Source organism: Dermacentor andersoni, chromosome 8 (genome assembly GCF_023375885.2).
Source record: "Dermacentor andersoni chromosome 8, qqDerAnde1_hic_scaffold, whole genome shotgun sequence".
NCBI lineage: Eukaryota > Metazoa > Arthropoda > Arachnida > Ixodida > Ixodidae > Dermacentor > Dermacentor andersoni.
The window spans coordinates 148956902-148980588 of record NC_092821.1 but is presented as its reverse complement, the minus strand read 5'-3'; the positions used below and the strand labels follow the sequence as shown (position 1 = coordinate 148980588).

Here is a 23687-nt window from a genome sequence, read left to right as displayed (position 1 = left end):
CCAAAGTAGGCCATCCCTGAGGAAAATAGAGAACCGATACTCTTTAAAGGTGAACCTTTGCTAGAGAACATTCAATTTTCGCGCATGCGCTGATGGGAGGACAGAGTATTTATGAACGCAATCTTTATTTTAAGCACGCGCATATTGCAGCGAAAGTAATCGCAGCGAATTTCCTTCGCTCACGGTCACTCCGCAGTCGCGGTGTGTATGCGTGCGTGAAACATTTCGGAACAACTCGCTGTTGTTGCGCAGTTCAGGTTCGCGCATTCGCCCGTTCGTTATCTGTCATTTTGCCAGCTGGCTTTCGAAAAGAAAACTTGGCATTCAAACGACACACAGTCAAAGGAGATCTTGGCAGGCACGTCATCGCAGGGCCAGGCATATGCTGCGAAAGGAGCGCTTCACCCAACCTTCGACTTCGCGTTCGTTCTGCCCTGGCCCATTCTCACGATGTACGCAGCCCTTTGCAACGTTCTCACCGTAGTCGACGCGGAGGGAGCCGGCCCGGGAATAAGTAAGTTCAGTGGCGTCCCCATCACCACTATACACGGTATTTTTTTTTTCTCTCTCTCTCTGTCTCTTTACCCCCCCCCGTTTACGGGTCGCAACATACTTCCAGTGGGCTTATGTAAGCTTACCCAGCGTGCTCCGCGCCACTGCTCCCTCTGCTTTCCACCATCTTGTTTACTCTGATGTACCGTGCGGAGTCGGCTTGCGCAGCGCAGCCCCCAAGTACAGCAGTTTGTCGTTGGATGGTTTCCCCTGTCTGGGGGGCTGACACCAGCAGACATTGGGCGGATTGCGAGCAAGCACGTCAAAGTGACCGTGTCCGGCAAAAACTCCCTGGCGCCTGGCAAAGAACGCGCGAACAGCTCGGCCCGATCTAAACGAACGCGTGAAAGCAGCAGCTCTGCCGTCGAACTCACTATGAACAACGCTCTGAGCCCCAATGACAAAGACAACAATCACGCAGACCTCTCCGAGGCTATGGATACACAAGAAGGTGGTATGAGTTCTCCAAACTACCCTTTTATCTGTTCGTTTCCGTCGCCGAAAGTCGGCGTGCTGCGCCGCCGTGGTGTGTGTGTCTCTCTATTCAACTCCCGGGCTGCGCGACTACTTTCTCTAGCGCTGTGCTAGCGGTAGTGTGTGTTCGGGCAATTGCGGCGACGTCGAAAGTGATGACGGCTGCGCGAGCTCGTGGACGTGGAAAAAAGAGAGAGAAAAAAAAGATTAGCTCCGAACGCAACGTCGCCGTCGCATCCGTAGACGGCTTTTCTTTTGACGTATCATTGCCGGTTGCGCTGGCTCACTGCCGGGACCCTTAGGCCTAGGTTAGGCCTAAGTTGTCACCGATTTCGCCGGGGAAGACCCCGTGTCGTGAAACGGGCCGGCGAGGTGCCGTTATGCGAGCGCGTCGGGATCGGGACCCGGCAAAAAGCTGGGACGACCGCGCCTACGTTACGGCGTTCGTCAGTGATACGACGGCGATGATGAAAAGTGTGCGACATCGCGGTTCGTCTTATTTTTGCGGTCGGTTTTCTTTTTTCTTCAACTGGCGGCCGCCGCTTCGTTGGATGGGGAGAAAAAAAAATAGCGTAAGAAAAAATAACGGTAGTAGTGTTGGGCGCAGCACCCAGCTGTGCCCGGCGTCGTCGGTGAAAAGTCGGGAAAAGGAACAGAAGCGCGCTTAGCGAAACGTTCGGCGTCCGAAGACGGTTGCTCACGGGAAGGCGAGAGCGGCCAAAGCGAAAACGGTGTGTGTGTAGCGGCCGAATGCTCGTGCCCTGGGTTTGCAGTAGGCGGCCGGCCGCACGAGGACAATCGGCCACCCAACCCGAGCTTTGCCATGAAGCCACCGCGTGAAAGAGAAAAACGAAAGGAAAAAAAAAAAAGGGGGGGGGGCGAGCAACACCGTGGCGCTTTTGCTGAGCACACGCCCTGTGTTAGCGAGCCACCGGTCGGGACCGTGAAGCGGGACGGAAGTCGAGGAAAATTTTTTTTTTTTGCTAGCAGCGAGCCCCGGGTTCTCGCTGCCGCTTCGATGAACGGACCGGTGCCGTGACAGTCAATCGGGCGATGACAGGAGCAGCCGAACGTAAGCTGCGAACGGTGATGCGTGCGTCGTTTTTCTGTTTCTTTCCTTTTTATTTTTTTCCCCCCCAAAAGCCCACCCCCGCCGCTTCTCCCTTCCTCCGAGCTCCGCAGTTTCGATTAGGCAACCGGACCCCCCCCGCAAACCCGCTGCCTGCCTAAACGCCTGTGTGGGTGTGTGTGTTTGTGGTTGGCGTGAGTTGTCCGCGTCAGGTTTAGCGCAATGTGTGTGTGTCGGGATAGTAAGTTACCGTGCGGCCTTGCCGCGATATGTCTCCTAACCCTTTCTCGGGCGCCGCTTGGCGTGGTCGGTCCGTTAATTGCCGGAACTGGGCCGAGGACTCTGGCGTCGACGTAGGGACTTGGCTTTAAAAAGATTGTTCCGCCATGCTTTTTCGTTCAGTCCGCTTATGTAGCATAGTCGTGGCAGTTTGACTAGCAAACGCAATCCTGTGTGCATGTAGGACTGTTCCAAGAAAACCGGTAGCTCTCAGTAGACAAGCACTTAAACCTCATCTGGTGTCCGCCTTTTGCTGTGTCTTGGGATCCAGAGGGGAGTATGAGAGTTTGAGGGGGGAGTACGAGAGTATGAAGCTATGAGAGTTTGGTTTTATGTTTAGAAGCTGTCTACTCGGACGTGGTTGTGTGTACATATGGGCTTGCCAAAACGTGCACAGTTACTGCAATTGTTAGTTTCCTGCCGTAGCTAGACTTTAGGGTCGCTATTTTGTAGCACTACCTTTTCAATGCCAATGCCATTTCGTGTGCGCGAGTGGCCGAATTTCACTCCGCCAGAGGCGGGGTGTCGCTTGACCAGTTGTGAGCGTACAAGGTGCCGAAAGGCATTAGCATCGGGGGAAAAGACATTGCTACAAAGACTGTTTCCTCGAATCGGGCTGGGGTTGGGTCGCGTCTCGTAGTCTGCTGTTTATTTGATGATGCCTGTGCAATTGTGGCCTGCAGAACTTAGTTGCCGGCGCTGTTCGTCATACCTTACAGTGCAGTCTTGGTCAGGCAGCCACAGTAACTCGCATTTGTCGCTCTGTTCCATGTTTGATGCGATTAGCGTTCGTTCGGGACTTTACCCGTTCGATTGGTTTGTCCGTTTGTATCTAACCTCTTTCGCCTGGTGACCCAAGTTGTACACTAGCTGGGCCACCAGGTTTATGCTGGCTGAACAGACATGGGCACATCTGGGCAGTATGTGCCCAGAGGGACAACTTGCCGCCGTCTTGTCTAGGAGACAACTTGGGTCTCTGGGTATGTGCCCAGACAAACGTTGGCACTGCGTGTGTGATACTGGTATGTGCCCATCCTTGGTCGTTTGCTCAGAATGTATTTGCCAAGGTGCCGCAAAGGCATATGTAGCCTTCAATATATTAAAGCGATAGTGTTTCATCTGCAACAGACACCTCCACATCTAGTGTGGCCACTTGATGGAGAGCCGTTGCAGTGAAGTTGCAGTCGGAATACTAGGGATACTACAGAGTTTGAACGGGTGCAGCGATTAAAAGGAGATATGCTGTGGTGTGGTATCATTTTGCATTGTAGTTGACAGCAGGATTGCCACTTGGCGTGTGTGTGTGCAGTGGTGATACAGTGTATCACTGTGTTGCTTCTATGCTAATCACATTAATGCCAACATTCATTGTGAGATGGGTCCTGCAAAATTTTTTGTTTAGAGCAAACGCCTATGCTGGGTTGGAGCAAAGGAAGTGCAATGAAGGCGAACTGGTTGAAGAGAAAAAGCATGGTTAGGGAGGAGGGTACCTTGTCACCATCCATAGCTTTCTTAACATGAGACGCTTGACTTACATTGTGGCGCAGTTGTTTTGCTGTAGCGTACAAAATTTGTAGGAACCGTTTCAGGCACCCTTTAACCAACTTTTGTGTAGATAGCGCAACCAGTACGTGCAGCTCGTGAACCTTCGTGAATTATTTCTCAAAATGCAGGAAGTGACCAAGAAATTCTTGTACATGTCGACTCTGGCATAGAAAGCTTTGTGCACAGGTGCCTGGACAGGTTGATTCGAGCATGTATGTTAGGGTGGAGATGTTGGGTAGGTTTGCTTGCCTGCAGAATCTGTTCGGGACACTTAAAAGAATGGTAGTTGGTGACAACCTCGAATTGAACGGTGACAGCCAGAATGGAACGGAAAATTCGCAGCTGTCCATATGAAAGAGAATTTGTGTAGATACACCAGCCAATTACATTCCCTCATTACTCTGATGTCACGGAGCGAGCTTGTTTCAGTAATCGGCACTCTGCTGGGCACTGTTGTGGAACAGAGATAAGATGCAGTGCAGTTCTGTTTGAAAAGCTTGCATTGAATTCTTATGCTCCATTTCACACTTAGCGGGCGGCGCTGCATAGGCTTGCAAGTAGTGCAATTATCAAACGGAAATATTGTCATGTCATCCAGTGTACTGTGTTGCAAAGCTACAAAGGAAACCCAAGCTTTTGTGATGCACGAACTTGTATTTCGGACGTAGAATCTTGCAGCGAGGCTGATCTGTATTGGAGCATCTGAAACTAGGTGTTTTACATAGTCTATTTGTACTTGCAGTTGGCCTTTAATACTCTGTACATAACACCTTTGTATTATGTGACATTCAAGTTAAAAAAAACGAAAACCTAGGTGTATGCTAGTAGGCAGAAAAATACTTGGAAATATTCATCAGCTGAGCAGCAAATGCTCTTTACATTTAGCGAAATCTCGTTTGACACCTGTACGTTTCGTGATACGAGTACATCAGGGGGTCAAATTATTCCAATCGGCCAGTGTCCAGACAGAAAACCGGCACTTGTTATTACTTGTGCATGAATCAAAAAGTATTAAACTTAGTAATAACACAGTTAGAGTCAAGTTGCAGTCAGGATGCCGCGTTTGAACTAAAGATCACGATGCCATAGCTGGTGAAGAAATTTTGATGTGGCAAGTCTCTTGTGTGTTTGAGTGTGACGTTGGCAGTAGAAGGGTTTTTGATGGCGGAAGTGGCCAGATTTATTTTTGCTGCTGTTCACAGCACCACCATTGCCATAGTGGTTGCTAGTACTTCATGTGTACTAAATGGCAGCTGTCCTTGGTGGCAGGGTTCTCTCCCCTTTTTTGCGTTTACCAAATTTTATGGCAAATTGGCGTATGCTGTGCAATGTGTGGTGTGGCTCGGCAGCTGTGACCATGGTCCTTCGATCCTGATTACAACTTTTCAGGGTTCAACTCTTTGCCAAGGCGGCCACATTGTGACGGCAGCAAAAACTAGTGTGCCGTGCTTTTTGTACGCTTCTTTGAATGTACACTCTTGAATGAGAAAAGACATATAAATACCCCTCAGATTATACATTTTTTTATCTAAATGTGCAAGACGCATGGACAAGCATAACAATGAGGACAAATATTTTGTGGGAACTTTTTCACCAACACTGGCAGAAAACTGGAAGTGGGCTTCGCCCCAAGCCACCTGTGGCCTTTGTTTACAATTTTTCCAGACAGCTGCTGTCATGTGAACCATAGGTGTACATATTTGCTTTACGGGTTGACCATTAACGAAGAGATAATGGGGATTTGAGCAATTGGGGAGTTGCTTATTATTAGGAACAACGGTCGAATAGGAGCGCGGCGAAAGTCAAATTGGCTGCATGTGCGTTGTTAAGTAGAAGTTGCCCTGAGTACTTGTCTCTTGCTTGCTTGTCCCTTGGCTCTTGCTTTGTTTTGTGGTGAACTGGTGCTTCATCTGTGGCACCTTCTTCAAAATAACTTCGTAGTAACCCTCTGGAGTTTTGAACATTTACCACACCTTGCGATCGTTCTTGTTGAGAACTAGGATGCATTTAGGAAAGAGATAAAAGTCGCTCAACAGATGAACCCTTTAAGGTGCTGTGCACACATTTGTGTACAACAAGATTAGTACATCAACAGCGAAAGCATTGGTGAAAGTAGACATTTAAGACGTGTCTTGTACATCTTGAAACGCTTGTAATCGGAATTGTCCTGCAAGTTTGAATGCCGTGTCCAAAATGTTTTACTAAAATGAGTGGGAAGGTAGACAGATGGCTGGTTGTTCTTCCTCGATGTATGTCGTGTGTAGCGGGTTTACTTCTTCCATTGTTTTTCGCAATGTGTTGCACCAGGCGTAATCTTCAAGTGGCTGGTTAGGTGCTTCTCAAGCCTGCTAGACTGCACAAATATCCTTTCACCAACTTGAGAGCCTGGTTGGAAACTAGCTTTCAAAGAGTGAATGACTGCTGTGCGAGTATTTTTTAGAAAACGCAAAGTAAATGGTTGCTGAAGAAAGATGTGGCAGAAAGTCGGATGTTGTAGAGAAAGAAAGAAAAAATGCTTCTGAAGGACCTGTGCGCCTTAGGCACATGTAAAAGGAAGGCATCAGTTTGCAGCGTCAGAAATAAAACTGCTACACGACGACATTGCCAGAGACGCTAAATGACAGACTGCAAGCAAAAAATTAATGGTTGTTAATGGTTGTCATTTAAGCATACAAAAGTGCCTGTGTACCGTGCATTTGGTGCACATTAAGGAACCCCCAGCGAGCCAAATTAATCCAGTCCTCCTCACTACGGCGTGCCTCATGATCATATTGTGGTTTTGGAACGTAATACCCCGGAATTTCATTTAATGTGGCAGAAGTGACCCACTGTTTAGTTGACAGCCCTTTGAATCAATTACCAGCAGAAGACATGCTCTGTGACAGTGATGCCTTGTCTCCTGACCAGGGAAAAATTGGAGGCATAAATAAAGTCGGCATTGACAAATGAAAACATTCGCATGTTTTTTTAATGCTTGCTAGTCTCGTTTACAACATTTGTGCTAGTGCAGGATACTTGAAATTTTTTAAGAGAATGTGCGCGTGTGTTTTTCCGATGCCTGCGCCTTCCCTAGGATATTACAGACGGCCATGTAATGATTTTGCAACAGTTGCATTCATAGGTGGGCCCCATCCTTTACAGTACTTAGTGCTGTTAACTTTCACTAGCCACTATTTTTACTTGGCCCATTTGTTATTTATAATCCTATGGAGATAACAGAAAAGGAAGCCAGTAAAAGCATAGGGGAAGTGGTTTAATTGAAACAAGGAAATAGACGTGACTGGTCACAAAGACAACTTGCTGTATGTGGAGGCATGACCATAATCTTCCGCACTATATGTGGAGGGCTTTACCAATTAAGCTACCACGGCAGCCATCCTACTTTCAACTTTCTTGTGTGTGTGTGTGTGTGTGTGTGTGTGTGTGTGTGTGTGTGTGTGTGTGTGTGTGTGTGTGTGTGTGTGTGTGTGTGTGTGTGTGTGTGTGTGTGTGTGTGTGTGTGTGTGTGTGTGTGTGTGTGTGTGTGTGTGTGTGTGTGTGTGTGTGTGTGTGTGTGTGTGTGAGAGAGAGAGAGAGAGAGAGAGGGAAATCATGGGGACTGTTAGCACTGTTTTCGGACATGGCGATGGATGTGGAACGTCTTCAGGCCCCCTCATTCTTCTTGCTGGCCCTTTTGTGCACTTTGCGAATGCGATTGTTGTGTTTTCAGTGGGCTTGCTTTTTTGCCTTCATTTTGTGACGTCTGTTTTGTCCCCGGCACATGCAGACGACCACGTGGCAGTCCAGCAGCAGCCGCCTCCCCCGCAACCACAGCCACAGCCGCCCCCCTTAGCGGCGGCTCCGCCGCCGCCCCCGGCACCTGTGGCTGCGCTCGACGGGCAGCAGCAACAGCAGCAGCACGCCTTCAACGCCGTGGCTAACTTGGCACAGGCCGGAGCAGACGACGACCCAATGGGTGGGGGTGGTGGTGGGGGGGGTGGGACACGACCGATGGAGCCCGCGGAGGAGCCTATGGAGGAGGAAGATGAGGCTCGATCGGAGGCTACATTTCGCTTCGTTGTCCCCGAGTTCTCTCGCCTCAAGGAGTCCCTGCTCAGCCCACCCACCTATGTGCGCAACTTGCCGTGGTAAGTTCCGTGCAATGTCCGGACCATACTGCATGCTTGGGAGCAGAGGGGGAGGGGAACTTCTCTTGTCAGGTGGCCCACCACTTTGTGTGCCTCGTGTGTACGCATAAAGTACTGCAGTAGGTTGAAATTCAATCAGTTTTCCTTTACGCCGTCTTGCATAAACCCTTGTTGCCTTCGAAGTTCGGTTGCTGTAGTTATGACCCAACAAAATGTTTCGTAGAGCAAATGCATAAGGTTGGAGAACGCAAGCAGTGCACAGCAGTATCGACATGCAAAAAAACAATGAATGCAAAAAGTTCGTTCAATTCTGGCTTGATACCCTGCCTGCCAGCTCTCTTGAATGTTCTCTGTGCTTGCTGCTGCTTGTATGTGCAGCATCTTAAATCAAAGTGCACCAAAGGTGTGTTCTCAGGGCAAACTTTTCTAATGCATTCTATTCACCTCCTCCCCACTTGCTGTTTCTAGTCCATGGAACTTTTACCCATTTTAATGTTTGGAAGTTGGCAGGTATGTAAGCATTTGACTGTTCTGGAACATACTACAGGATTCTTTGTTTTCGGCTAAAACCCAATAACTCCAGATTTTTTGCAATCCAAAAAAGTTCTGTAAATATTGGGTTGAACCAGATTCCTCCCCAAAGTTCTGCCCTTTTGTAATGGGGCAAGATTAAATCCAAGTGTTGCAAAACCAGTGAATGCTGCAGTCTTTATGTGGGCAAGAGGTCTAGATAAATCTTATATTAACATTATCTATACATAAATATGGTATATGCTTTGTTTTCGTTAAACATTCAAGCAGAAACCAACATTCTTCCATAGTGTATTCAGGGCCTGCCAGACTTTGGTGGATGAAAGCTTGCCTCCCCCTCCCCCTTTTAAGCCGCGTTTATGTGAATACGATAGTGACACATCGCATCGCGCTTCCTGCACGTAGCATATACGTAAACGACAATGCACTGAGCTGACACAGCGCTGACATTGCATTGCAATCTGTAGCTCTGATGTTCAGGATGCGTTTTCCCAACCAACGTACATTCAAAGGCCCAACAGGTCTGGGGTGATAATCGCAATGCTCAAAATTCGAACGACAATGCATGTGAACTAGCGTTTGCAAAATGGGGAAAAGGATTGCACCTTTTTGCGTAGCATGCCCATGCGCACTACTGTTTGTACTTTTTTTTTCTACTTATGTTAATGTGTAGAAGCAAAGTAATGCACGTCTATGTTGTTTATGTGGTTTCCTTAAAAAGAATGTATATGGCTGTCATCGAGGTTCTTCACATGGCTTGTTTAAGTGTTTCTGTCTGAAAGGAGACCATTACCTATGTTACCGGGAGAATTCGGAACTTTGGGCTGGCCAAATACCAGGACCCATAGTACTCCTTGTAAACATTTAATACCCATTTTTTACCCTTCAAACTTAAAAATAAAAAAAACAGGATGGCTCTTAACCCCTTAGGTGTTTTGGATGCGCTCAGCTCAGTGGTAATCCAGTTTTCAAAGCAGTTTGAAGAAACTGTACGTCCGCTTATATTTTATTCTGCTACATAGACAGCTGCAGCACCAATGTTTGAAATCTGCGGGTATTTTGCCCTTTCTTTTGCTTTACTACAGAGATGTCGGCACTTCTTTAGCGCCTCGAAGGCTGCATTGATTGTCTTTGGGTTCTGCAACATTGATGAGTCACTTTGTTGGAGCTAGAGGGTGGCATTTGTTGTGGTCCGTGTTCTTTAATACATAAAGGAAGCACTGTGTAGGTGCTCAAACATCATGTCTTTGGAAACAAGTGTGTTCTGCACCTTTTTTCAGATTTGGAATGATAACGTCTGCCGTTCGTGGCAATGACACACACACGCACGCGCACGCACGCACACACACACACACACACACACAAATGCATATATGGCATAGTGAAGACATAACATGTTGTCAAGCCTAAAATGTGAAGCAAATTGGTTGAGAAAGCTTTAGAGGGGTTTTCTGTTGAGTGAAGCTTAAAAATAAGCATTAAAATATTCAAAGTAACACCTACGGTGTTAACCTTTTCAAGCCACCTTTCTTTTTTCTTCGTGAAACGAAATATCCAAAATCACTTGCTACTCAGAGTGAGATTCGTAGACTCGTTTAAAGAAAACAAACACTGGTATTAACACAGAACAGTGCCTTTATATTTGCATGCTTTTGCAATGACCCAACTAAGACTTAGCACATGAGCTGTCTGTCTGAACAGTCTGTAAAACAGCCGGCAGTGCAGAGATGGCAACTTCAATTTCTACACCTGAATGTGTGGAATTCCTTGGTATGTTCACCCTCTTCGGAAACACCATGTGAAAAGCATTGTTGTCAGGCAGTAATGGTGACGTGCCGAAGATTTTTTAAAATTTATTTTGCTGAATCGACATTCTATTCGCTTAAGTGTCCCATTTGGATTTATGAACTTGGATGTGGTAGGTTGCAAAGTCGCAACAGGCTAGAAGAGATTGACATAGTGTGTGGCGGTGCTTCACTTTGACTTTAACGTTTAAGTTGTTACAAGTTTCAATAACTAAATAATTTCAGGGTCTTACCGCTTTAGTCATTGTGCATTTTCTGGAGAAAAGAAATCAATGGCGTAGTAAGGACTGATGGGATGTCCTTGCTGTAACGCTACAGTTTTGGGATGTGAAAGACCATTAGTCAATCCATAATTGATCAAATCAAGACGCATGTTTATTAGCTGTAACTGCTCTCAGTACAGCCAATACTGCAGTGGCGTAGCATGGGAGGAACGAGGAAGAATGCCGCCACTGCACATCTGCGCCTTAGGGGTTAGACTTGGCTAGAGCCGGGTGTCCATAGGATCAACTGTCTGTCGCCTCCCTCCCCAGTCTGTCACCTCCCCAGTCTGTCACCTCCCCAGTCTGTCACCTCCCCAGTCTGTCACCTCCCCAGTCTGTCACCTCCCCAGTCTGTCACCTCCCCAGTCTGTCACCTCCCCAGTCTGTCACCTCCCCAGTCTGTCACCTCCCCAGTCTGTCACCTCCCCAGTCTGTCACCTCCCCAGTCTGTCACCTCCCCAGTCTGTCACCTCCCCAGTCTGTCACCTCCCCAGTCTGTCACCTCCCCAGTCTGTCACCTCCCCAGTGTGTCACCTCACCAGTGTGTCACCTCACCAGTGTGTGTCACCTCACCAGTGTGTGTCACCTCACCAGTGTGTGTCACCTCACCAGTGTGTGTCACCTCCCCAGTGTGTGTCACCTCCCCAGTGTGTCACCTCCCCAGTCCGACACCTCCCTCTGCGGCATCCAGTGCCACAGACTACCCTGGTTCCCGTTGATCCCTCTCCCTTTCACACCCCTTGTATGCTCAGGAGATCCTGTGCCGCCTGCTTTATCACGATCTTGGGTGCTGTTCCGAGGCTTTCGTTTGCGGGCATCATTTAAAAGTTTTCCAGCTGTGCCCTTCCCAAAAACCATAGCGGGAAAGATCTACTAGGGACATTCGCATTGTCGGTACAATAAACCACAAAATTTCACGGAACACGAAATCTGGGAAAAGGCTAAATGTCTGCGCAGCCTCGCAAAGCACCCTAGTACGTGTATTCGCATTAACAGCCTCTACAAGTATATGTGAAAGACATTGCGATGTTCTTTTACTGACCACTGTGACAGGATGCTTGAAAATTAAATGTTTTCAGAGATCCTGTGGTCCGTACACTATTGTGGTTAACTGTACAGGGCCTACCTCTCTACATGAAGCTCATTTCCCAAGGTGTAGACGTGTGGCGGCGGTGTGCTTCTGCGTGACAGCGGCTGCAGTTGACAGCGGTAATGGGCGAAGCTTGTCGTACAGGCTCCTGGGCGATGCGGTTACTGAAATGAGGGGCTTGCTTTCTCTTCCTGTGCAGGAAAATCATGGTGATGCCACGAACCAACACGGGCAACGACCGGCAGCCGACAAAGAGCCTCGGCTTTTTCCTACAATGCAACGGCGAGTCCGAGTCCTCGTGAGTCCCATCCCCCCGCCCTTTTTCCGCATTAGTCTGCATTTCTCGTTGCCTCTTGGCAGTGCTTCTTTGTCTCCTACTTTGTGCAATACCTATTGTCCTATAGCATTTTTTTTTTTTGCATCAACGTAACTATATCTGATTACCATGCTGGGTTATCTCGAGCTGCAGCAATCGTTGGTTACACAGGGCATTGCAGTCAATCTCCAGGTCAAGTTTAATGGCATTTTGCAACCTCACGCGAGTTCCTGTTCACTGCGCTGTGGAACCTGCCTAGATGTAGCTTTGTTCAAAAAGGCTGCCGGGACAGCATTGTGTTTTGTACAAAGTCTACACAATTGCCAGAATTGCAGCTCGATTGGGAGTAGCCAAAATAGGGAGTTTGATTAAGTGGGCAAAAGTCTGGGGCACACTTTCTAGGCACATCTGGTCCCGCAGGCATTTATCGCCGCCCATCTTGTCTTCGCTTTGTTTAAACGCTGTGCACCCGCTACTTTCAGGTCATGAACAGCATGCGCGTATCAGCATTACATAGCATTCTCAACCTGAAAGTTGCACGTGGACTTTGCTAAAGAAAGGAAATGGCACACAGGGTGGATGACTGGTTATTGTTGGGGGACAAGAGCAGCTCCAAAGAGGGTAAATTTTGTATAGTATGTACCGCCGGGTGCAGACTTTTTCATTTTTTACATGGCTCTATAGAGTGATCAAGCTTCTGTCTCAAGGAAGAAGTTCCCCCACAAATGGCCTTGCAGCTGAAGTTTTCATTCGCTTGAATGTGCTTTCCAAACATTGCTGGTTTATGTGAAGTTTTCACAACGGTTCATCTATTGGGCAACGTGTTACAGCTACTGCTGGAAACAATGTGCTAGTTCTGCAGTGCTGGCCTTGCTTGGCAGAACGGCTCAGGGACAGACAGCAGACAATGTTGTTGCCTGTCCGCTATCCGCCGCATTTATTGTTCTTGATGCACTTGTCGTTCCTCTGTTGATGTCATTTATTATCGGTTTGGCTTGATTGTTTAACGCTCTTGGTTTGCCTTGTCCTGCTTTTGATGCCTTAAAAAGATTCGGAAGTCTGGGATAGGCGAAATCTAGCAGGGCGATGTGTACTGCCTGGAAGCTTTCTTTTTCTGTCTAGCAGCCACCTCTAGAGGTGTGCAAATATTGAAAATCTTAAAATAGAGAATCAAATGTATTTTTATTTGATTTGGTGCTTGGTCTAAATAGTCAAGATTTGAAATGCCAAATATTTATCGTTTTCAAATGGTCAGCACCGAGATGTGAGCCGCGAAAAGGGAAAAAAAAAAAAAACATAATTAAAACAGAAGGGGTTCATTTTTATTGTTTCAATCCTTAGACTACCTGAATATGACAAATAGCCCAAGCTTTTATAGTACTGTGGGCACAGTATTGACATTACCATGTGTTTAGGGGATTGGTTTATCTACCGCATACAATTTAACTTTCTGTTGACCATACCTTCAGCGGTAGTCCAATACGCTTGCTTCACTTGTGAAGCTGCCATTTTCGTTGAATTTTAATGCCACACTTTTATTTAGCAGATTGTAACTAAACAGCACATTGCTGCTGTGTCTAAACAGTCACTGCTCTTTAGTAGCTTATCTTAGTTCACATTGACAAGATAACACTTGGAATTCTCTAACGATAAATTTTCAAGTGAAAGATTGCGAAACTCAAAATTGAAAGAGGGTACCTTATTATCAAGCTATTCTAAAAGTATTCTGTCTGGGTTCTAAATTATTTTCGCACCCTTGCTGCCAATCACTTAACTCATGATCACCTGCGCGATGTGAAAGAAATCTGTGCGTACCACATCACGTCCGTGTCCTGCATAAGTCGGGCACAGGTACCACTTTGATATTGTGAGTGGGGCAGCAGACGTTTGGTACCCACATGCCAGACAACCATGTTGCATCTTCTTCTCGGCGTTGAGACTAAGAAAAGCAGGTTTTACAACAAGCATGAGGAAATTCTTAGCTTCTTCACATACATGGAGAAGCTGCTTCCAACATCTAGCTGTGGTTATTGAAACAAAAAAGGCATTTTTCAAGTTGGTAACCTAACAGTTGGTAATAAGAACGGATTTGAAAAAAAAATTATCCTGTCCTTCATCAGTCTTCGGGTCTCGAGAGACTGGGGCAGCTCTTGTAGCCCTGATGTTGCTTCAGGACATTGAACCCCATCAGTCGCTAACATTCTTTGTGGTCATAATGCACATTGTTGCATGGTTAATCAATAACTGACATTTACATTCATGAATTAGCATGCAGCTTTGTGTGTTGATACAGTGGCAAGCAGTATAACGAAACACCCAAATTTGCTTTCAAGAAGCGACCACGCGGACTATGTCTACGTGGAAAGCTGGAAAGCTGCTTCCTGCAGGTTTATCTACTCCTCACTGCTTTTTGATGTGCAAGTTAACTTTCTTTTTTTCTTGCACCTTAGGGGAAATGTGGCGTGTATCCACTAACAAAACTATTTGACATTTCTGCCTACAAATCAAAGCTGCCGACAAATGCCAGGACATAAATGAGCGGGTGCTTGCTTTACATGCTCGCATGTCGGATTCATAACACGCGAGGAGTAATCATTGCACCAAAGCTTATCGGGCACTTCCTAAGGTATTGCTTCCAGAGTTCTTGCAAGCCTGTTAGCTGCAGTGAGGCCAGACTGTCCTGTCCTGTGCCAGCACAGTATGAGGATTTTCGTTCTATTGCTTTTATTTTTAATTCACTGTTCTTGACCGGTCGATCACGGGGGTAAATGTGGGCAGAGTGCTGCTCGGACCGAGTACTCCACAAATGCCGTCACTACTCGGACAGCTGGCAAAGTCAAAAAGGAATAGCATTGGATTAGAATCATGACATTATTTCTGCCCCGTTTTGCATTCTCAACACTCCCTTCATGGTGCAGTGGCTGTTAGTCATCCCCAAGAAAAATACCTGAAGCTGCCGTTGTTTTTCTTAAAAAAACATTGAATCCCTTGCATCCTTGCAGGGAAGCCTCCGAAGGCGAAGACAGTGTGCCGTAAGGAAAAAAACCAAATGTTTATGGGTTTTGTGCTTTATGTTTACTTTTTTGTGTAGTAGTTGAGGGCGTGACCCTCTGTAGCATTTCTGAGCCCTTCTGCCAAGCCGCAAGCACATAATGAAGGAAAAAAAAGGAACCTTTTCAAATTGACTGCACAGCGGCTTAACGTTTTGACCCTGCTCAATTTGGTGTGGACACACGCCCAATATTAGAACTGCTCGTTAGCTGTTCTTGCCAAGATATTGGCCTCTGGTCTCGTTGCAGAGTGTCACGTCCTGTCTTCTTTTGCCATGTCATTGCTTTTTGCTGCTCGCACACGTGCATTGCTTTGTGGGGATGGTTGCTTTGCAGCAGGTTGTCATTTGATCAATCACATTATTTGACCAATCACAGGAATATATGTATATAGCTGTCTGATCAGACAGCCTACAATGGATAGACTACTACAGGGAGTACAACAAAACAGGTCCACTGCAAAGAAACAAATTTTTACAAACGTGTATCCTTAGCTATGTGGCAAAGATGAAATGACTACGGTGTCCTAGCATTTAATATTGAACTGGCAGAGCTGAATAGGATTAGGAATTCCAAGTTTACCTAATTTTAGGGGGGCTTCCAAATTTTCTATTGTGAAAACCCAAATCCATAATTGAGTACATTGTGTAATGTCACCTGAATATTTGCAACGGTGCATTAGTTGCTCTGGCATTGGGCTACTAAGCATGACTTGGCTGGTTCAATTGTTTTCTAGTAAAATCGCGTCTGGGCCGAATAATCTGGACTGTACCACTAAGAAATCCTGTGCGTAGGCGTTAGCCTTGGCATGTTAAACCCAGTCGTTTGATCAATCAATAATTGACTGCTTGCTTCTAAAGGTGTGGTGAGGACTTCTAGCTTTCCTGAAGATTTGATGCTTTCTAAGCTTCTGTGAAGCTCCACATGACATTGTCTGTGTAATCATTTACATGGTGATTGGCGGCTGCGATTGCTGCGTGCGTTAATGACTCGTGTTGTTTGCCTTGCAGAACGTGGTCCTGCAATGCCACTGCCGAGCTGCGTCTAATTAGTCAGAAGGAGGGCGTTGAAAACTTTGTCAGAAGTAAGTGCACATCGTGTGAAACTGCTGGTAATACATTGCCTCGGTTGGACGTGAGCTTTTGGCAAGATCAGTTTTTGGACAGTCGAATCTATTCTATGAATCAGCTTTGTGTACTGGGGCAGTTCGTGTTACTGGCATTAGCCGGTTAGCAGGTCCCTCGTCCTTTTTGCGGTGACCGTCTGTAGGCAAAAAATCTTTAATGGCCTACTGCCTGTGGGGGTGTACCATCATGGAATGTTTTTTGTCGTTGAAGAAAGCGCAGCTATTGTCGCAGTTCTGCAATAGTCGTGGCTTGTCCCGTTACGAAGTATTGGGTCGCCCGAGACATGGACGCCAGTAGGCAGCACTCCTACTGACATTTTTGGGGCACCTTGTCCAACTACAGATCATTGGAAATGCTTAATGTTAAATGTGACTTCGATATTGGTAGGAAAAATAGTGTCAGCATGTACATTTGCGAGAGCCATTGCTGATGACACTGGAATAGATTCTTCTTTCTTACAATAAATCTATTGTTGAGGTATTTCATAATTTTTTCACGGTTTCTTGTTTAAATTTTATTTGTACATGCTCCAGCCCTATTGGGATATTGCAGGACTGGATGTGCAAAGCAGAACAATGACAAATAATAGAGGCAATATGAACAAAACAGACCAAATGAAAATAACCACCTGGTCAACAGTTGCTAGAAATAAGTTCAAACGCAGAGGACGACAAGGACCAGGCATAGGATTGCAACATCCAATTACGCGGGGAAAGAAACTGAAATGGTGATTGTATACATTTCGTGTCGTTACATATCTTTCTGTGTGTGTGTGTGCAGAAATTCAGCATCTCTTCTATGGCAAGGAGAACGACTGGGGTTTCAGCCACTTCATGACGTGGAATGTGAGTGTCATTAATGCTAGTTGTCATTAGTACTAGTTTAGCCCCTGTCACTCTGGAAAGCTCGTCATTTGTAGGTAATGACATTTAATACATCAGGTTCTAGCCATGCTACATGGAAATGTCATTCACATAAGATGATGTTAATGTATTGAGTAATACAAAAGGTGCTGTTGCGTTTGCAAATATTCCAGTGTCTTTACTGAACTTTGGTTTAGAGATTTACTTATTGTACTTCAAAGGGCTCGATGCGAGTAGGAATGGGAGGGGCCGGCACAAGTATGGTGGTCGAATAATAAAATGTTCCTCAATGCCGAACTTGAATTGGAGATTATCCGCTATCACAGCGGTCTGGGCAGAAAGGTCGCCTTTCACAGTACGCAAGAAAGATTTCTGATAGTTCGTTGTACTGGGCTTGTGGAGGATGCAGCTTTTGGCGGCTGCTGCGTGAAATGCGATCTGTAGGTCAGATGAAGTCATTTGGTGCTAAGAACTTCTGAAAAAGGCAAAGGTGTGCTGTCGTACGTCAATAGGCGAGTGTGATTTGAGCACGGTAGCACTGGTATTGTAGGAGTAGTTGGAGAAAACAAATCTGGACTGCAACCTAATTTATAGTAGTAGTAGTACAACTTTGCGTCACATTTGCCTAACGAACAAAGTTGAGGAAGGCCTTTGACAGGTTCGATGAATGCACAGGAACCAGGAACACATATGGATTTCCTTTGTAGCACTTAGCTATGTTTGGGTGGGTGTGTCATTTTCCCTTTATTAATTCTCTACCTTGTGGGTTTCCACTGAACTATTATATCAAACTCTTGCCTTTGCTTCTGAGTTGTGGATAAATTTGACTTCGCCTGCCATCTGCTAGCTGCTTGGTTGGCTCGGATGGTAGAGCGGCTCCCCCAGAAAGGCGGTGGTCCCGGGCTTGAGTTCCGGACCAGGACGAATTTTTCAACTGCGAAGCCCTTCTTTCGAGGAACCCGTATGGGTTTCCTTTGTAGCACTTAGCTGCATTTGTGTGGATGTCTCATTTTCCCTTTATTACTTCTTTATGCCCGATAATTCATTGACTGTGTTGACATTGAGGTTGCAAAGCTAACAATGAGGTTCGTGAATTAATGACTGATTACTTAATAAGTACATGAAAGATACCAGAGGCTTCTTTAGAAGTTTGCAAACAACATAGTTGGTTCTGTCTGCACAGAAGACTTTGCCTTACCTTTCTCCATGTGAGCTGGGACATCTGGCATGTCTTCGATGACTGTAATTTGTTTCTCATAACCTTTTATTTAATTTTTATTTTTTGTATCATTAGGACGTCTTGGATCCAGAGAAGGGGTTTATTGTGGACGACACCATCATCCTTGAAGTTTGGGTGTGCGCCGATGCTCCACACGGTGTCAGGTTGGTGTCCGCAGCTTGCAAGCTCACTCCACTTCTGTAGTCTTTTTTTTTTTTTTCTTGCACATAGATTGTTAGTTCTTTTTAACTGGTGTGGTCTCTCACGGCGCACACGCTCTGGTCGCACGCGCTGAGCGACTACCACGGGTTCGAGCACTCCAAGCCATCATGCATACAGGGTGCCACGTCCTCGCCATCTCCACCCACTCAGTGTGCCGACGCACCGCTGTGCATGCCGGTCTAACCGGTCCCAGCTGGGGGAAAGGTGAAACCGCGCAGGCATCGAGGGAAACCCCAGGCGAAGCTCTTTGGTCAGAAAGACAGGACATTTATTGGGCTGGGTTTTGATAGAATACATTCTAGTAACAATAGAACCGAATCCGAATCTAATTGCTTTACGAGAAGGGGTTGCAGGTGGCTGCTGTCGGTGCACTGCGACAGAGAAAAAACAAATGGTGGGTCAGCGCTTGCCATCGTGCACCCCACAGCAGAGAAAATAGAATGAGGAGCAGAGGAATGGCGCATTTAGGAATTGCTGCCTTGGGGCAATTGAGACAACAGAAGCGTGCATGTGCCCATTGAGGCCAGGGCCCTGACGAGCTGAAGTAAACGTTTGCTGGCAGCAGACAAAGAGTCCGTCGCCAGCAAGGAGGAACACATGCACTAGACTATCCACCATCCGAAATTGGTCTCCCCGGATCCCGTCTTGGTAACGCAAGCAAGGACCCAAATCCCACTAAGGAATTTGGCCAGTGGGGGAAGCCCGTCGACCTCCCCGCCCCGTGGGCGAGATAACAGCCGAGTGACGGTGTTTTATGACCCGCTGTCACCCGTGCAGGCAGGTAGACAAGGGGCGTGGAGTTCTCCGAAACGCAATACGACGGCGGTGCACAACTGGTGCGAGCGCTCGGGACCCCACGCTGGCAAGGAAAATCGATGCCACTAAAGTCCCAGTAAGCCCAAGTACACGATTGCGCTTGGTCTGCCAGACACTAGGCAGCAACAGCAATTTAAGTGCACCTCTTGGGAACAATCTTTGTGTTCCCCATACTGCATTTGGGAAAGGCCGAAGCTTGCTCTTGCACTCTTGAGTGACAGCGCCGTGCAGCTTAAATGTTGCGGCCCTGCTCAAACTGAGTGCTCAGATTTGGAACACAGCCATTTTATACCTGTTCAAACAGTGATTTCATGATGTGTTTCACTACTTCACTGCTGCCATAAAAGGTGCCAGCAGTATGGTCAGTGGCAACCCAGGAGCAATGCAGTGGCAAATACACTGCTGTGGAAATATTGCGCTGAGTGGAGAAGATTGCAGAGCTAGGGAAAACGGGACAGATACTTGCCTTGCTCGGTGCGTCGTGAAAGCAACGAGCCTGCAGCATACGATGTACTGCTCACTCAGAGGAAATTTGAATTGAAGAAAAGTGTTCTAAAATAAATATAGCTTAGCAACAGTCAACTGTACACCACTGTCCATGACACTGAAAATTTTTGTGGTGTCAGTCGGTCATGTTTAGTCGCTTTTATGACGTCGCCCAGGAGCCATTGCTGCGGCCACAGTGGAGTAGTGGCGCTCGCAACCAAAACGTAGCGTATTGCAGGCTGAAAGCACAGTGGTGAACAAGCTACACATAAGATGATGTAACCTTACGTACAGAAGTTGTAGTTGGACGAGGACACGAACCAGCTCAAACTTGCAACTAAGTTTACTTCACTCAGTAGTCAGTATAAGCACGTTACCGCACTCCTGCAATGAGGCAGCGCACATTCTCTTTAAAAAAAAAAATCATATACATACAAGCTGATCCTATCACTGCAACATGCTGCAAGAACCTCTTCCTGCCACCACACAGGGAAATTGATGTCGCTCACGCATGCTTTACCGTTAGAGGCGATTGTAGATATGGTTGTCTGACAGAATCGGGATTGATACTTGCCCCCTCCACCTCTGGCTCAGTAATTCCTTGGGAAAATTCTGGTGCAATTGCTTTTGGCGTTAACCTTCAGTGAATGCCTTGAAGTTATGCCCAGTTTCATACATCGTAGACAATGCTGCATAAGCCACACAGGTACGGGGCATCATGGTAATGACACTTCACGCGGCTTTCCTGTGTAGCTGTCCTATATCTACGAGGCTTTCCACAGAATGGCAGCTTCATATATTTAGCTACATGTGGACACGAGGTGACATCAAATTGAGTGTTATTTGAGCATTTTTTTGCTTTCTGTGCCTGAGTTGTCCCGTTTTGGCCACGAGCGCAAGTATTGCACTGCGGCCTCTGCTTGGCAAAAAGAAATGTGCCGCCCCACTCATTTGTGGGTAAACAAGTTTAAATCTGCGAAGCCTTTCATGCCCATTTCGCACTGTAAATGTGCGAGACTTGGTGTGTTGTCAAATTTCATGACTTAGGCCTCTATTTCTTCCATACGTGACGCACTGTTTCTTGTTGGCGAGTGCAAGCAACGTGAAGTGATTGTTGCCTGCTATCTATGAAATGGAGTACAGTCGCCGACCATTTATTCGGACCTCACGGGGACTGCGGAAATGTCCGAATAAACAGGTGTCCAAAAAAGCGGATTAAAAAAAAAAATGAAATCCTTTATTTCCACGCACTCATTCGGGCTCGGCAGTAGGCTTGAAGAAATCGTGAGTGCGCCATTGCACGCTGTTCCGTTTACGCGCAATCAGATAAGCCTGAATCTCGGAGAGGGTCGTACGGTCACTATAGGCGGCTGAAAGCACAGTCACTGCTTGTGCACGCTCCGCATGCGACGGCAGCGTAGCACATGGTGCGTCATCTTCCGACTCGGAGGTATCGTCCGGCGGTGCCGTAGAAACCTGACGAATGATCTCGCCGTCGTCAAGTTCTGCGCATGTCAATACAGCAGTGTCAGCACCTGTGAAACTGTCAAATGAGACGGTGTCCGGAATCGCAATGCAACCAGGTTTCGGCAGAACATTTTTCGCGTCAGTAGGGAGCACATCGGAAGGCGACAAATCTTAGGCCTCCCGGCACCCGCTTGCCGACATTCCCCAGCGCAGTCTGCGCGAGCACTGTCGGCGCCATTAGACACTTGACGCGATGTTTCCGTACGCCGCGTTGGATCACCGAAACCTCGACACAGCACACAAAGCAAACACCACCGAGCCGACACAAGTCGCACAAACGAAAAACGCGACCTGCTCGCAGCGTCGCGCGCGAAACAAACAAATCGGCTGCTGGATTGTCTTGACATGGCTTACTAAGCTGAAACCGGAACTGCTGTACGGCTGCTCTATCGAACCAGGCAGAAACGATGATGATGAGTGGGGATTTCCAGTAGCGCCACTTCGTGGGACAGCAAGGAGGCTCCGTTCAAATTAAAAATGGCGTTCAGCAAGTCGAACTACGCGCCGGTCAGAGTCGGTGCATGATGCCCTCGATCGAGTTGGCTCAAGGAGTGTCCGAAAAATCAGACGAGAGGTTGCAAGGTGTCCGAAATTTCGGCAGTTGTTATACATTATGGTCTATGGGAAGAATGGCGGTGCCGCGAAGCTGACCGAATAATCGGGCATGTCCGAATTTTTGGAGTCCGGAAAATCGGTCGGCGACTGTATATAAATACTGCTGGAAACAGCCAGAACTACTCGCACCATATGGCATTCAACCCTGATTGTGCCGAGATCAGTTGAAGAAGTTTGAGTATTCTCACGCACGCTTCATTTATTTATTTATTTATTGCTTGCTTGCTATGATGTATTACTGCACAACTTGCTGCAGCATGCAAAGAGAAATGTCCTTAAAGCAAGACTTCCTTTTTTTTTTCCCCTTTCTTTTTCTCTCCAGCATTGCGTAAGTATAGTGAGCCAGCTCGTTCAGTTCCGAGCTGGAAGGGGTGCCACCTTCAAGGGGAGTTGTTGGCCTGAGTGGTCGCTTAAAAGTGCAATGCTGAGGAAATTGTGGAGTGCTAGAGTTCTGTTCAGGGTTGAACAAGAGGCTTGAAGGTTCAAGTATTGCCTAAGTAGTCGTAAAACTTGGCAAGCTCGGAAAACAAAAAAAAATTGGCTGCATGAACATCAATGTTCCTTAGATCCAATCTCTGCCTACTCTTAATTTAGTCTGATAATTTCGCATGCCTTCTGCGCATGAATAATGACCAAAGGTACGTTGTGATTCCTGTTATTCATACTGAAATCAATACGAATTCTGCAGTTCTGATACAAGTGATCTGTGAAGTGTAGTGAATTATGAGCGTGCAGCCTTATTAGCTTTAGCCCGTCTGCATACGTGCATTGGCATTTACGAAATAACAAAGTACTGGAAACACATGTGCACGAGCACTGCCGGCGCCATCTTGTGATGCCGAGTTCAAACTGAGCACAAATATTATTGCAATGGCTGGCCACGTACAACTCGGCAAGGGGCTTAAAATTGTTCGCAGCAACATAAAGCTGTTGTGTGACTAGGCTGTCCAAAACATTAAATGAACTACAAATAAAATGACAAGTACCGTAAAATCCCGAGAGATAGCTGCTCACTTAAAGTCGAGAGAAAATCTAGGGAAAATATGATGTGGGCTAACTTTCAGTGTGGTGGATAACTTTCACATGGGTAACTTTCAGTATTTTTAAGTCGGGAACTTAGTGGGGGGCTATCTTTCGGTGGTGGGTCATCTCTCGGAATTTTAGGGTAATTTCTTGCTTTGATAAGGTGTAGAACACAATGTTTGACATTCTATGGTTAAAAATAAAGTAGCCACAAGATGTCACTGCGATTGCCACTCAGTGACCATTCATATCTCCAGTAGTATTCCATTAAAAGTAATACATTCACGAGCAGGCCAAAACTTTGCTGTTTTTTGTGTTTGGGTCGTTCTGAAAAGTGCCCGACAGGCACAATTAATGTGGAAGAATATTCACGTGAGAATCTTAGTGTAGTGTTAGAGGCCATGTAGGTAGTCATCTAACTGATAGATGGGATACGAGCGTGAAAAAGTTAAACTGAAGTGGTATTTTCGAGTGATCACTTTCAGGCGACTGGCGGCAAACCCTTCGAAGTATATGGTTATTGAAGTGTTCCTGGCACTGTCCGACTATGGCAAACTTCGCACAGTGCCGGGAATGCTGCCATTTGTACACGACCGTGTAGGCACCACATGCCAGCTGCCGTGTCACCTAAAATTTCTTGAAAGTGATCGTATCTCCGAAAGTGAACACTCAAGAACACCACCCCTGT

General features: G+C 46.7%; 1 protein-coding gene across 15 annotated transcripts in view; it reads left to right on the top strand.

The window, feature by feature from the left end:
• Positions 1 to 197: 197 nt before the first annotated feature.
• Positions 198 to 23687, top strand: part of Usp7 (Ubiquitin-specific protease 7) — a 67009-nt gene continuing 43519 nt past the window's right edge. For 7 of the 15 annotated variants that reach the window (XM_072290045.1, XM_055069542.2, XM_055069538.2 and 4 more), the window contains exons 1-7: positions 837 to 1006; positions 7686 to 8046; positions 11935 to 12033; positions 15054 to 15083; positions 16112 to 16185; positions 17009 to 17073; positions 18386 to 18474. In XM_072290045.1, the coding sequence (XP_072146146.1) occupies positions 928 to 1006; positions 7686 to 8046; positions 11935 to 12033; positions 15054 to 15083; positions 16112 to 16185; positions 17009 to 17073; positions 18386 to 18474 (797 nt within the window). In that variant the 5' untranslated portion in view covers positions 837 to 927. Of the gene's footprint in view, positions 515 to 696; positions 1007 to 1085; positions 2099 to 7685; positions 8047 to 11934; positions 12034 to 15053; positions 15084 to 16111; positions 16186 to 17008; positions 17074 to 18385; positions 18475 to 23687 lie in introns of those variants that run through there. The other 8 variants (XM_072290046.1, XM_072290047.1, XM_055069537.2 and 5 more) reach the window with 6 other exon arrangements.